Source organism: Coturnix japonica, chromosome 15, assembly GCF_054131305.1.
Source record: "Coturnix japonica strain WE chromosome 15, WE-NBRP24, whole genome shotgun sequence".
Taxonomy (NCBI): domain Eukaryota; kingdom Metazoa; phylum Chordata; class Aves; order Galliformes; family Phasianidae; genus Coturnix; species Coturnix japonica.
Genome location: NC_140677.1, coordinates 365,499 through 379,487, shown reverse-complemented (window position 1 = coordinate 379,487; position 13,989 = coordinate 365,499). Strand labels below are relative to the sequence as shown.

Below are 13,989 nucleotides of genomic sequence, written 5' to 3'. Positions count from 1 at the left end.
AATGGTTTTAAGCTGCACCAGGGGAGACTCAGGCTGGACATTAGGAAGTATTACTTCTCGGAAAGGGTGGTCAGGCATTGGAATGCACTGCCCAGGGAGGTGGTGGAGTCACTGACCATGGGAGTGTTCAAGAAACGTTTGGATATTGTGATGATGAATATGAAAGTTTGGGAAGTATTGGTAATGATGATGAATATGAAAGCTGGGAAGTATTGGTAATGGTTGGGCTAGGTGATCTTCTAGGTCTTTTCCAACCTTGATAATTCTGTGATTCTGTGAAGGAAGGGAAGGGGAAGGGAAGAGGGAAGGGAAGAGGAAGGGAAGAGGGAAGGGTTAGGGGAAGGGTTAGGGGAAGGGTGAGGGGAAGGGTGAAGGGAAGGGTTAGGGTTAGGGTTAGGGTTAGGGTTAGGGTTAGGGTTAGGGAAGGGAAGGGAAGGGAAGGGAAGGGAAGGGAAGGGAAGGGAAGGGAAGGGAAGGGAAGGGAAGGGAAGGGAAGGGAAGGGAAGGGAAGGGAAGGGAAGGGAAGGGAAGGGAAGGGAAGGGAAGGGAAGGGAAGGGAAGGGAAGGGAAGGGAAGGGAAGGGAAGGGAAGGGAAGGGAAGGGAAGGAAAAACAGACAAGTCTGAGAACATCCCTGTGATGCAGAAGTCCACAGGTGTACATATTCCTTCTCTGCAATGGAATTTGATCAAAAAACTAGCCAGGAAAATGAAATCAAGTCGCTAATAAAATCATCATGTATTCAGGCTTGAGACCCTTTCCTGATAGGTATATGGGACTGCGATTCCTCATCAACAAAGCTGAGACTGTATCCAGTATGCTGCGACACATCCTGGGTGCAGGATCGTGAGATTCAGTTCAGAGTGGTGTTAGGAGAGCAAGCTGGTTTCCTGTCCCAAACACCTGTATCCCCAACATAAACCAAGACAAACAGTTCCATGGGTAAGAGGAAACAGGAGAGGGGTCATGCTGCCACTGTAAGCTTGACACCTAAAGCCGGACATGTACTAAAACTTCTTCTTCACTAACAATATTACATTACCAGTACTGTCCGGAGACACTTTTCAAAGGTGCTTGTGTGAAAAGCTCTGCCATCAAGGAACTTTCTGTCTTTGAAAGACAATTCTCCAACCCTCCAATTCAATAGAAGGTGAAGTGTGCCTTACGCCCAGATGGAGCACCAAGGTGTTATCTCCTGCAGACTGTTCACTGTCTCTGAGAAGATGGAAATTCTGCATTAACTGCTACCACCTTCTAATTCCCTGTGGTACTTCAGACAGTTCTGAGGTAAACAGAAATAAATACATGACTCATGTCAGAGCTAGCTGTGCCTATTGTCAAGAATTTCAATAGACTATGCACAGCCAGACGTTGGGGTATAGCACTGGGAGTCCTTGTCCTTTCATAAACTTTCAGGTTTATGCTGCAGAATGTGACAATGGATAAAAGCTGCTGAGACTTTATTTTCCATTATGCTCATCAGATTACAAGTGAAGATGTCTATCCTTCAGGCTCAGTTCCTGTTCCCTGTTCTCTGTGTTTGAGCTGCAGTGATTCTCCCATAATGGGACTTACTCCCAACTCCATACTTCCATGCTTAAGGAATGTCTGTGGGGTCTTTGGAGCCTTACAGGTTCTTTGCATGTTCTGCATTAGCTTCCCTGGCTGTATTTTGTAAGAATGTGGGCTCTAGCACTTTTTGAAATTCATAGTAATACAAGATCCAGAGTGCAGCACAAGTTCCACAATGAAATAAAGAAAATCTATATATATAGGTTTATGTACATATGTGTTTTTGAAAATAATCTGTGTTTCTCCTAAAAAAACAGTGCTTATGAACATTGTATTTCTTCTTCAAAGTCAGAAGAATTCAATGCAAGCTAGCTTATTGTAGGCACAGAACTGGGGTTTATGGAGAAACAAACTTGGAACTGAGTAGACTAAGCAGCTATGATTTGTTTGTCAGGGAAAGCAAAAAAGAAGAAAAGATGGAAATGTCTATCCCAACACAATTAGCTGAAATCTAGGTTGAATCCATTGTTCAGGGCCTACCTTGCGCTTAAGTTCAGATGCCTTAAGAGCCTATCTCGCTTGTCTTCAGGTCTAGTCTAGAGTATTGTTTCCACTCCTAATGTGGAGTAAAATATGTGGAAAAGCCCTTTCTTGGCCATTGCTTTTTTGATACATGAAATATTTGTACTAAATCTTCCATTGCATAATGATCTCTACACATTCACCTTACCCTTCATATGCTGTATATAGATACCATACTGTACTTCTCTGAGAGTTGATGATTTTATCTTATATAAATGAATGTGATTCTCATTTGAAGAAGAGAGAGCCAAAGATAAAACATTCTCATTTTGTTGGTTAGAAACCTCTGCTGTGTTGCAAAAAAAATCGCTCTAATGTTTTTAATTTCACCTTAATCTTAGAAGCATATGATGTTTCGAGTAGCACTGGTATTTAGACCATTTTTAGGAAGAGAAGTCACCACTCCTATGAGGAAAGGTTGAGGGAACTGGGCTTGTTTAGCTTGGAGAAGGCTGCAGAAAGACCTCATTGTGGCTTTCCAATACATGAAGGGAGCAGATAAACAGGAGGGAGAACAGCAGTTTATGAGGGTGATAGGACAAAGGAGAATGGTCTTAAACTGAGACAGGGGAAATTTAAGTTAAATATTAGGAGGAAGTTTTTCTACTCTGAGGGTGGTGACACACTGGAACAGGTTGCCCAAGGAGGCTGTGGATGCCCCATTCCTAGAGGCAGCCTGGTCTGGTGGTTGGTGACCCTGCATATGGCAGGGGGGTTGAAACTACATAATTGTTATAGTCCTTTTCAACCCAGGCTATTCTATGATTCTATGCAGACCACCTTGAGTACAGTTTTGGAGCTAACCAGTGACTGATGACCTGCAGAGATCAGAGTGGATATAATCACTTTAGTAGTATAATTTCAGAGAACATAGATGATGAATCCAGTGGTGAGGTAGAGGGCACAGCTGAATAGCCACTGGAGAGGGAAGAGACTGCCCACCTGCTTAATTTTCCTACTTTTACAGCAGGCAATAGTTCTATTGTTATGTAATGGTAATCTGATTCTGGTATACATTTTAGAATCAGTCTTCAGTAACATGGTCATGCCTAGGCCTAGCCCAAGAAGAGGCTGACTATGGCTACATAGAAAAGAGCGCTGCTTACAAAGTACATGATGCTGCTGGCCCATGAAACACCATCTCCAACACTAGTGCATTTTCTAAGCGCTTGTACATTCCTGCTACAAACTGTCCAAGTTAAAGGAAAGGTCTCATTTACTTGATACGCATAAACCACATAGTTTTCCTTGCTTTCTTCTAAAGACAACTTTTTCCTTTAGGAATGAAATTCATCTTCAGAGGAAGCGATTGTCTTTGTACTAAAGCTGTGAGGCATCAGATAGGCGCCTCTTGAAGAGTAGTAGAAAGTCAGAGCCTTGGGAGTAGCTCACAGGTGTGAGTCTGCAATTCTAGAGAGTTGTTAGGAATTACAAGCCTTAGTGTAATAATGTAGAACACTGGGATCTCAGCATCACAGTAGGCTTAGTTGTGGAATTGCAAGTATCCACCTTCTATTCCTTTATTCTCTCTGTCTTTTTTCAACTCTGGATTTTGAAGATCTTAGCATTTCTGCTAAGACTCAGACTTACCAAACTTGATAATTCCAAAGTATAGACTCTGTTCCTGACAATATCTAACCCTTGGTAAAGGACTCTCTTAAAAGCAAGGAGTGTGTCACTGTGGAAGACCATGAAATGAGTGTCAGAGGTTTCTCTTTTCCAACCCCCTGATTTTAACAGAGTCATAAACATGGCTGATATTCTGAATGTCCAGAGTTATGTTACCAAAGATAGCCCTTAAGAAATTTCCAAGGATACTTTAATCCTAATGGACTTTCATCTGATGACAATCTAGCCAGTTACATTGAGGGACTATTTTGATTTAAAGCTGCTGCCTGGGGATCAAGGCAGCCCAGTGAGTCAGAGTGTATTATCCAAGAGTTGGGATAACATGCCCAGCTATGTTCTCCTTTCAACCTAAAGGCTCGGTTTGTGTTACTTTTCACTTTTTAGTGGCTAGAAGTGTAGTAGGCTAGAAAATGACTTATTGAAAACAAATGAAAGCAATCTGATTCATTTTAAGTGGACTGAGGAAAGATGAGAGGCATTTTGTCAAATTCTACTTTTATGTCTCATTGATCAGAAATCTATATTGTCATATACCTTAATCACTGTAATTGTTAATACCAGTTTGTTAAATTCTGGGGATACATGTTAACTTCTCTCTGAGAAGCAAAATTCCCAACTGTATCCTTGTAGTGGTAATTATATGTTAAGATCTGTTTTGCATGGTGTCATTATTGGACTTTCTCAATAAATTTGATTGGTTCTAGTCAGGAATCAGTGGTTTAAATTGACTACACAGTGTCTTTCCTTTTAAGCAAAAAGAAATAAAAAGCAAAATAAAATTAAGCAGTCAGTCTTCTCATCTGTCATTTTCTGTAAGCTTCCCATCCCCTCTTCCCCAGCCAAGTGCAATAGGGGAGGTTCTTGGATTATTTTAATCTTTTATAGTACTCTCACATTCTGCTCCCTAAAACACAATAAAAGATTTGTTCCAGGTCATTCATCAAAAGTGTAACAATTCGATCAGTTACCAGCAGATGCTAAACATCAGTATTCTGCAGGTGAATGCACCAAGCAGATGATTACAGGCTCAACTCTCATGTATTACAAGAGAGTCCAACATACTTGTACTCTCAAATGGCTCAAATAATCCTCAGGATATGAGAAGGCTGGAGCTCGAAGTTATTGTTATCTCTCAGTGGCTGCAGGAACATTGTGTTTGAAAAGTAATCATATTAGAATGAATCAACTGAGAGATATTTTTGGGAGGACTGCTTTAACAAGAAATAAAACATACGTGCCCATTCATAATATATAAATGTGTGTGTTCATTCATCTACAGGTACTTGTATGATTTATTTTGCTCTTAAAAGAGTAGACCATACACTGTATCTCCAAGTATACTATACTACTACATGGGTGCTATGCATTTGCTTTTCAACAAATGTTTACAGGCATTTTTTTTGTTCAAAACATCCTGACAAATACAGCAAACAGTAGCTGTCACATCAGCAATATAAAAATATTTCTGTCTGCCTGCTGCTCCTCCCCTTCACTCCTGTTATCTAGATAAAGGTGTTGTTCAGAAGAACATAGCCTTCATTTCTTCTGTGACAGAAAAAACTGCTTGCACAATGAGCAGCAGCCTGAAAAACTATGTTCATGCTTTAACCTTGAGACTTCCTGAACCAGTTTGGATTGGCTCTCCCCTTGAAACAACAGGCTTCCACAGGAAGTTCATAAATGGACTCAAATCACAGCAATTTACGTAGTTTTAATATTTTTAACTTGGTTCTACAAGAACTACCCAAAATGGGCGGTGTTTCATAGACACAAAGAACTGGCCAGTTTTTCCAAGACAAAACATTAGTGAGCTGGGCTCAATGTAAACCTTTAACCAAGTGTGACTGATGGGCTGTCAGACCCTGCTTAAGCAACATCTACCAGGCACCCACTGTAGGGATGTGGTAGTGTGCTGTGAAGCTGCTCTGTACTTCATGTTCCTGTGTCAGCACCACTGGCATTGCCAGCACTGGAGGCAACTCACATCTCCAAAGAGCTAAACCACAGGTCTGCATCCCAAACGCCCCACTTTCAGGCACATTTACTCCTCCCTTCCTCCAATTCTTGCCTCACAAAAAGACAAAGTGCAGTACATCATTCTTGACTTAGAAACAGTCTGCAAGACTCTGATTTAAACATTTTAAAGACAGTTCTTTCACTCCTCAAGCCTGAAATATCTTTAAAGATCTTTATCTTCTTCACACATACAATCAAAATGTGACTGCATTCAAGTCTTTGCCTTTCATCCATTTGCTCTGCACCTTGTTTTCTATCTGTTATCATGAACTTAACGGAAAATAGCATTCTTATTTACATCTCTGAGCTCTGATGATTATATGCTACAATCAGACAATAGGAACATAACGACAGAATATTAACAGTCTTGAGTGCATTACCCCTGTGTAACTATGAAAAGAAGTAGTTTTGAAGCATTTTCTTGTTTACAAATAAACTAATGGCATGGGAATGAGAGACTGTTATTCATGCTAGCAATGCACATGATTTTAAAAAGAGTTATTTAATTTGTTCAGAAATCTGAACACCTCTATCAGATGTCCATAGTGACAGACTTTAAGGTAACTTATAAAATTAATTGTATAGCCTAATTTTTTTATGGTTTGGGATTTTCTGGTCTATACTCAACTGATGCCCCTTGACAGATGAATTACATATTTAAAAATAAAATCACATATATATTGTTGCTTTGAAGAATAAAATAATGCAAGATATGCAAGATCCCTTCAGGTAAATATGCACTTTTTTTCCATTCTGTTAAGCAGTCAGAAGTTTTTTTTACTAAAGAACAAAGCATGCTTCAACCCCACCCTCCCACACCCAGGAAAGCCTCAGAAAGTAAAGTCATTGGACAAACCAGATATCTTAAAAAGTTCTTTGGCTTATAGTTATAAACAATTGGATTTAGACTTACTGGCATTACTAGTTTGCATTAACAAAGAATACGGTTAATTTGATGTCTATTTTTTCCTCTGATAGAGATTTATTTTGTTCTCTTCCAATATTTCTTTTCAACATTTTCTGTCAGGAATAAGAGGCAAGCAACATGGAGGATCTGCTTACAGCAAGAGACACCATGCTTCTTTGGCCAAGACTAGCAGGTCTTACATAATAATTTATTACAGTACCTTTCTGTTTCCTGGTCCGTGGTTTGCTGCTTGTTCTCAAAGCCAGTGAAGCTGCTCATATCCACATAGCCATCATTCTCATTAGCAGCAGATAAGGCCCTGCTGGGATCTTCAAAAAACTCAGTGAAGGTTCCTGCTCTGGTGGATCTTCGAGGAGGTATTTGTATATTTTCATAGTCAGAGCTCATAGCTGGAATGTTTTCATACTCAGAAGTGTCAGCATTGGGAAAAGAAATTGATCTTGGCTTTGTTAACGGGAGTGGCATGAAAGGAGGTCTGGACCGGTCCTCAAAGGATTCCACCCGTGACACGCTCCTGCTGAAGGACTTAGGCGTTGCTTTTCTCTTACCACCCTTATAGAAAAGAACAGTTGAGGGAGACTCAGATGCACGGAGCTTCCCCACATGTGACTTCAGCTGAGGTGAGTTACTTAGAGTCCTGTCCAGCTCCATTAGTCTTGGAGGCCCATGATAACTGGACTCCGATGAAGACCTTGAAGAGGAAACATTAACATCTACATGGATTTTATTTTCAGTTTTCTTCTTAAATTTTAGAGTGAGGAATCTCTTAAAGGAAGATTTCTTTTTCTTGGAATACTTATCAGGTGACTCACTCTCTATCAAAAGTGAAGGGGAACTTTTAGTGATTGGCTTTTTGGTGATGTAGGCAAGTTCAAAAGGAGGTGGTATATCAACAACTGAAGATGGAGTAGATACAGCGCCTGATGTAAGATTTCCCTGTGAAAAGATATGTGAGGAACCATTGACACAAGGCAAAGATAAGTTGTCTTCTGTCTTTTTCATTCTAATATCGCTGAGTACACAGCCATCACCCTCTTTGTAAATGGAGACAGGTATCTCACTCCCTTCAACAGAATAAGACCGAGGATATAAAATAAAGTGTCTTGGCTTGGATGGTAATGCCTTCTTGTCTTCCATTGTTTTTTCTTCCATTGAAAATGAATTATTGCTTAAGTTTTCAGTCCTGGAACTGTTGCAGGAAGGTGGTAAATCAGTTTCAGGACCACCTTCTTCTGGAACTGTTTCTGGCACGTAGCCTTGCATTTTCCCAGAGTGTGACCGTGTTCTAGTGACAATGCTTTTACGATCAATGGGCAGTAAGCTGTTTTCACTATCCATGTTCAATCCATCCCTTCTACTGTGATCAGCTCTTGAATCAGTCTGCCCTTTATCAGCGAATTCATTTTCTGCAGGAAGCACATAAGGGTCATCTAGGGAATCACTGCCAGTTTCTCTTCTCTCTGATTCTTCGGGCACAATAACTACTTCAGGGAGTGCTAGATTTTCATGCAAGACATTTTTGGTCCCATGTTTTACATTCATTTCACCATGCTTACAGACTTCTATCTCTTCCTTACGTAGGAATAGTTGAGTTGGACTTAGGACACTTTCGCTGAGACTGTCTGTTTCTACTTCATTTCCTTCAAGTTGCAACTGATCTGACTTAGAGGTTTCTGCAATTCTTTCATTATGTTCTTTAGCAGACATATCTTCAAGCTTTGGCTCCATCCCTGGACCACTAAGGAGGTTATCTGAGATCCGACCATCTTCTTCTGGACAGGTCTCTTCTGTTTGCAGATCTGTGGGTACTTCCTCACCATCCTCATTCTCAAAAGGAGTAATTTGACACCCGTCATCAATACTTTCTGTGTTCACAGTTTCTTCCTCTCCTTTTCCAGCATCTTTGCTTGCTTCACAGGCTACCTCTGATGTCTCCTCACCTCTCAGGTCAGTGATCTGGTAGTCATCACTGGCATTTCCTGTGTTTGTATTATTGTGCTTGACTGTGCCTGCTTCCTCCTCTTCAGCTACTGCTTGATGAGTGGAATCTTCCAGACCATTTTCAGCATTGGGTTCACCTTCAGTCAATTCTAAGCACAAAACTGTTTTCTCACTGGCTTCATCAGGCAGCATGTCAGGACTTGTACAGTTATCATTTTCTAACTCCTCTTCCATGTTCAAGTTAAGCTCTGCATACACACTGTGATCACCATAATATGCTGAACATCTATCTCCCTTTCTTAGAATCTCAGGTAGTTCCTCCTCCTCCTCCCCTGACTTCTCCAAACTTGGGATTAATTCAACTGCAGTTAGTGGCATTAGAATGATATCTTCACAGACATCGCCCTCATCTTTATTCAAAATGTTATCACCACCAGTCTCGATATCATCACTGTTCTTAACCAGTCTGAGATTGTTAGAAGTTTCCTCTTTGCTTTTGGTTTCACTACAAACACCAGCAACATCCTCATCTTCATCTACATCCTTAGATATGTCATTATTCCCACCAGTGGCATCGGAGGACTCTTCACAAAATGCTTCAGATTCACCATGGTCTCTCATTGATGATACAAAGTCTGGTTTTATTGGTTCAGCATTATCTGAAAAGTTATGGTGCTTGATTTCTTGACTGTCAGTGCCCTCATAATTAGGAATGTTTTCTTCTTTCTTCTCTGCCTCTTCTGGAATTTCCAAGACTTCATTCTCTGCAAAGGAATCTAGGCTCTGATCATGCTTGTGTTCCAAGTCATTGCAGTCTTCATTGGTCAGCTGAGTTTCAGGAAGTACAATGTACTCATGATCTGCCTCAGATTCTGGGCACTCAGCACTGCATTGATTTCCATCATATAACACTCCATCAAGACAGAGAAGTTTACAATTTGAGCATGTATTTAAATTGTTGGTATTAACACTGGATCTGCTCTCTGTGTCAGCAGAGAGTTTTGGCTTGGGAGCAATAGGTGGTTTGGGACCCCTAGACATAGAATTTGTGTTATGAAGAATATCAGACCTTGGCAATGAAGGAGAGAATTTGGAGATTGCTACTGGAGAAAGTTGACCAATAATTTTTGGTTTCGGTGCTAGTGGAGGCTTTGTGATTTCTGGAGAAAAGAGAGAAAAGTCATATTAGTCATCTTAGTTTCTTATTAAAGCCACTAGAGTAGACTACAGTAGACTTTTAGCATATATCATTTACTTCTAAAGCGCAACAAGTCTAGCGGATAAAAGATGTGTCTCTAAAAAGAGAACTCTGTAGCAGAGTGTATGTACTTTGCTTCCATGTGGCACTGTAGTTATTCCAAGGAATGTGGTTTAAGGTCATAACTGAAATGAAACAAAAGTGTAGCTGCAAAGAAAAAGGCGTAGAGCTGCAGAGCCAAAGATATATCACATAAGATGCGTAGCATGGACACTTTCCTGTGCAACCTGCTCTAGGAAACCTGTTTTAGCAAAAGAGTTGGACTAGATGATCTCTAGAGGTCCACTCCAAGCCCTATGATTTTTTGATTCTGTGAAGACTGACAATAAGTTAGCTTTCCCTCTCTGTTTTTAAGAAAAACTTAAAAGTCATATGTGGATACTGTAGTCACAATACACTTTATATTCTATAGGTATTTCCAGCTGCCTTGGCCTTGAAATTAATATTCTTTACATAACTAAATGAAATGCTGAAAAGGCACATAAATAGGCAACGATAACAATTCTCAATTATGAGATTTTAGATGAGATGAAATATGCAGTGTGAAGAAGCCAAAATACCAAATGATTACAAATGCTGATACAGAGAAGGGTTCTATTCTTGCTAATATTTTCCAGCCATTGGTTGGTAATTACATGAGTAATCAATCAGAAATCTCTAATTTTTTTATTATTTTAATTAACACAGTGGTGGAGAAAGGGAAGATTTCCATTAAAAGGAAAGGCACAGGACAAGAGACAATTTGCCATGAGAGAGACAGGGACAGTTCTTTGTGAAAAATCATCAAGTCCTATACATAAAGAATAAGGGGGCTGGATCTCTACTCAAGAGATGGCATTTGGGATATGGCCCATGTGGATGTTTGATTAGATCTTGGCAGATCTGATTTTTTCTTTTTTCCTTGAGCTTTCTAAACTTGCTGAAATTTCATGCAAAACTCACAACAATATTCACAATTTGGCATTCTGGTTTATTCTGAAAACAGTCTTTCTAGAATGATGAGACACAAAAAGGACTTCAGTTAAAAATGATCTAATGATCTCAGATCAGCCCAGAAGGAATGAGAAGTCTGCTTTCATCAGACACCTTATCACATAAACTGTTGGAATTGTGTGCCTCCGATGGCACAGTGGTTAAGGACTCCACTTTGCAACACTGGAGGCCTGGGTTCGAATCCCCCTGTGGCGCAAGTGGTAGAAGTGCTGCTCTGCTACACAGAGGCTCGAATCCCAGGGGTTGGACTCGATCATCTCTAAGGTCCCTTCCAACCCGCACAAGACTGTGATACTGTGAATTATTCTGCATATGGGAACGTATCTGATCTAGGTTCATCTGTGCTAAACACAAACACAGAATAGTAGCACCATTACTAAACATACAACCATACAAATTATGAAGCTGGTTAACTAATGCTATCTAGAAGATTGCATACAGAAAATAATATAATTTATCGTTTATTTTGACTAGTAGCATGTTTCCAGAGCATTCTAGTCTTGTATGCAAACATTTACTTACATAAAGCACAAGATGTTGTCATTTTAAAGTATGCTGCTTTTTCTACAAGGTAAATAAAACTCGTGTTGCTAGTTGAACAGCAACCAGTTTCATCAGGCATCTCTTCACATTCGCTCTTCGCTTCCCCTCCCACTGAGGGGAAAGATCTCCAGGAATATAGTAAGAGAAGGGTGGAGAACATCATTGTGGCTGGTGGAAGGTCATTCAGCACCCCATAATGTACCAGTAAAGTACCAGGAATAAGTTTAAAAGATACTGGCTAGTTAAATTGCACTGAAAGTACCAGTACTGCATGCTAAACAACTGAGAAATTTGATTTTGTTATGCACTTGAGTATACAAAAAAAAAAAAAAAAAAGCAAGCAATTTTTTCACAGCATAAGAGAAAATTATTTTACAGCACACTCTGCATTCATTAAATATATCTTGGCTTTGGAGATGTTGCAAAGGAGTTACAGAATTTACAGAGAGTTTTTGAATACTGCTAAGGTAACTGATATGTAGGAATTAGGTAAAATGGCAGTGTGAGATGTCTTTGTTGAAATTTGCTGAAGCATTTATATTTTCCAGTGCTCAATATATGCTAAGAACCTATCAGGGATAGGGAGGTGATTGTCCCTCTCTACTCTGCTCTTGTGAGGCCCCATCTGTTGTACTGTGTCCAGGTGTGGAGCCCTCAGTACAAAAAAGACATGGAGATTTTGGAAAGGGTCCAGAGGAGGGCCACAAAGATGATCAGGGGGCTGGAGCACCTCCCCTATGAGGACAGGCTGAGGGAGTTGGGTTTGTTCAGCCTGGAGAAAAGAAGGTTGTGGGGTGACCTCATTGCAGCCTTTCAGTACCTGAAGGGAACTTACTCCCAGGAGGGGAGTAAACTCTTGGAAAGGGCTGACAATAGCAGGACACGGGGAAATGGTTTTAAGTTAAAAGAGGGAAGATTTAGGTTGGATGTTAGGGGGAAGTTCTTAACTAGGAGAGTGGTTAGGCCCTGGAACAGGCTGCCCAGGGAGGTTGTGGATGCCCCGTCCTTGGAGGTGTTCAAGGCCAGGTTGGACAGGGCCCTGGGCAACCTGATCTAGTAAAGGTGTATGTTTGGTGGCCCTGCTAGGCAGGGGGGTTGGAACTACATGACCCTTGAGGTCCCTTCCAACCCGGGTCATTTTGTGATTCTGTGTGATTCTGTGATTCTGTGATACAGAACAAGCAACATGCAGGTTGAGCTAAGCACAAAAGGAGGCAGCTGTGCTTTTGTTACTTCCATCTTCACCTTCAACACCCTATTCAGCTTGTCCTGAACATCTGTGACCTGTGTGTTGATCAATCAGTTTGGACTCTAGAAATAGACATTGTCATAGTTTTAATCTGGAAAGAAATAACTTCACATTATCAATTATCTTCTGGGAATAGCCATCCAATTTTTCTAGTTCCAGGTAGTGATTACACCCATAGCTGTGTATGTACTTTCAGAAATCATCCTTTTTAGCACAAGACCCCTTCAGGAATGCAGGCACTCTAAAAAGCCATTGATTTCTGTAGACCCTCAGCAAGCAGAGGATGGCCTGCTGTTCCTTCTTTGCTACTCTAGCAGCAGCCAACCTGCAGACTATGACGTAGGATTAAAAATAAATAAATAAATAAATAAAATAGGTGAACAGATTCACAAATGAGACTTCTTGCATTTCTGCTGCTCAAAGATGTGAATCCTAGAAACATCAGTATGTAAGTTGACCTGCAGAAATAAGAGGCATGTGGCTTTACTGGGGGAGGGGAGAAAGAAATGCATATTCACCAGCCTGCAGTACAGTAGAGTGTCCCCTTGTTTCACAGTATCTACCGCTGCTTTGAGATGCAGGGCATCTGTCTTATTGAAATCACAGAATAACCACCCTCTCCAGATCACTTCAGAAATGTGATGCACCAAGCACTTAACTGTTTCTGAAGTACCATTGCTGTTGCTGCACCATAATTAAATCTGCAGTAGTTCAAATCTGCAGAGTAATGAAAACTTTTACCAGTTACAAACAGGGTAGGTGATGTGAATATCTTCTTTCTCCCCAGCCAGGTCTGCACATGGCCTTTTTAAGTTAGTTGCTGCAATGACTGAATATCCTAAACTAATTTTCTGGTTATAAACAGATGGCAGCGTGAGATTGTACCAGCTATGGCAGAGTCTTCACAAGAAATCAGCACTAAAACCTTGCACACCCTAATGAGGCATTTCTTAGGACTAATTCCAAGGAAGAAACATGGCTTTGAAGGTATTATAACATTTTCTTCAGCATCTGGCTTTTCCCAGGAATGTCTATCTAAAAGTAGGACCTTCTTTTTTCTTGGAATGTGATAAGGTTGGAGCAGTCTGCTCATTCTCATCCTTGTTCTTATTAAAAGTTCTTGTAGTAAATGACTGTGCATTGAGAAACAACTGGCTCATAAACCAACTTGACATAAAATAATGCAATGAACTCATTTTCTCTATGCAAAATACCCACTAGCACATCCTTTCAATATATCTATGTATCTATATATCTAGCTTAAATTCAGTTACCCAATTTCCCTCCAGTGGTAAATTTTTGGCAGAATCAAGTAATCTTAAATTTTTCCACCTGCTAC

General features: G+C 40.4%; 1 protein-coding gene across 6 annotated transcripts in view; it reads right to left on the bottom strand.

The window, feature by feature from the left end:
- Positions 1-13,989, bottom strand: part of FGD5 (FYVE, RhoGEF and PH domain containing 5) — a 105,178-nt gene that overhangs the window by 70,795 nt on the left and 20,394 nt on the right. For all 6 annotated transcript variants that reach the window (XR_014934737.1, XR_014934738.1, XM_085516642.1 and 3 more), the window contains exon 2: positions 6,866-9,767. Coding sequence is in view for 4 of the 6 variants with exons in the window: in XM_015875277.3 (XP_015730763.2) it covers positions 6,866-9,767 (2,902 nt within the window). In the remaining 2 variants the exon portion in view is untranslated. The remainder of the gene's footprint in view (positions 1-6,865; positions 9,768-13,989) is intronic.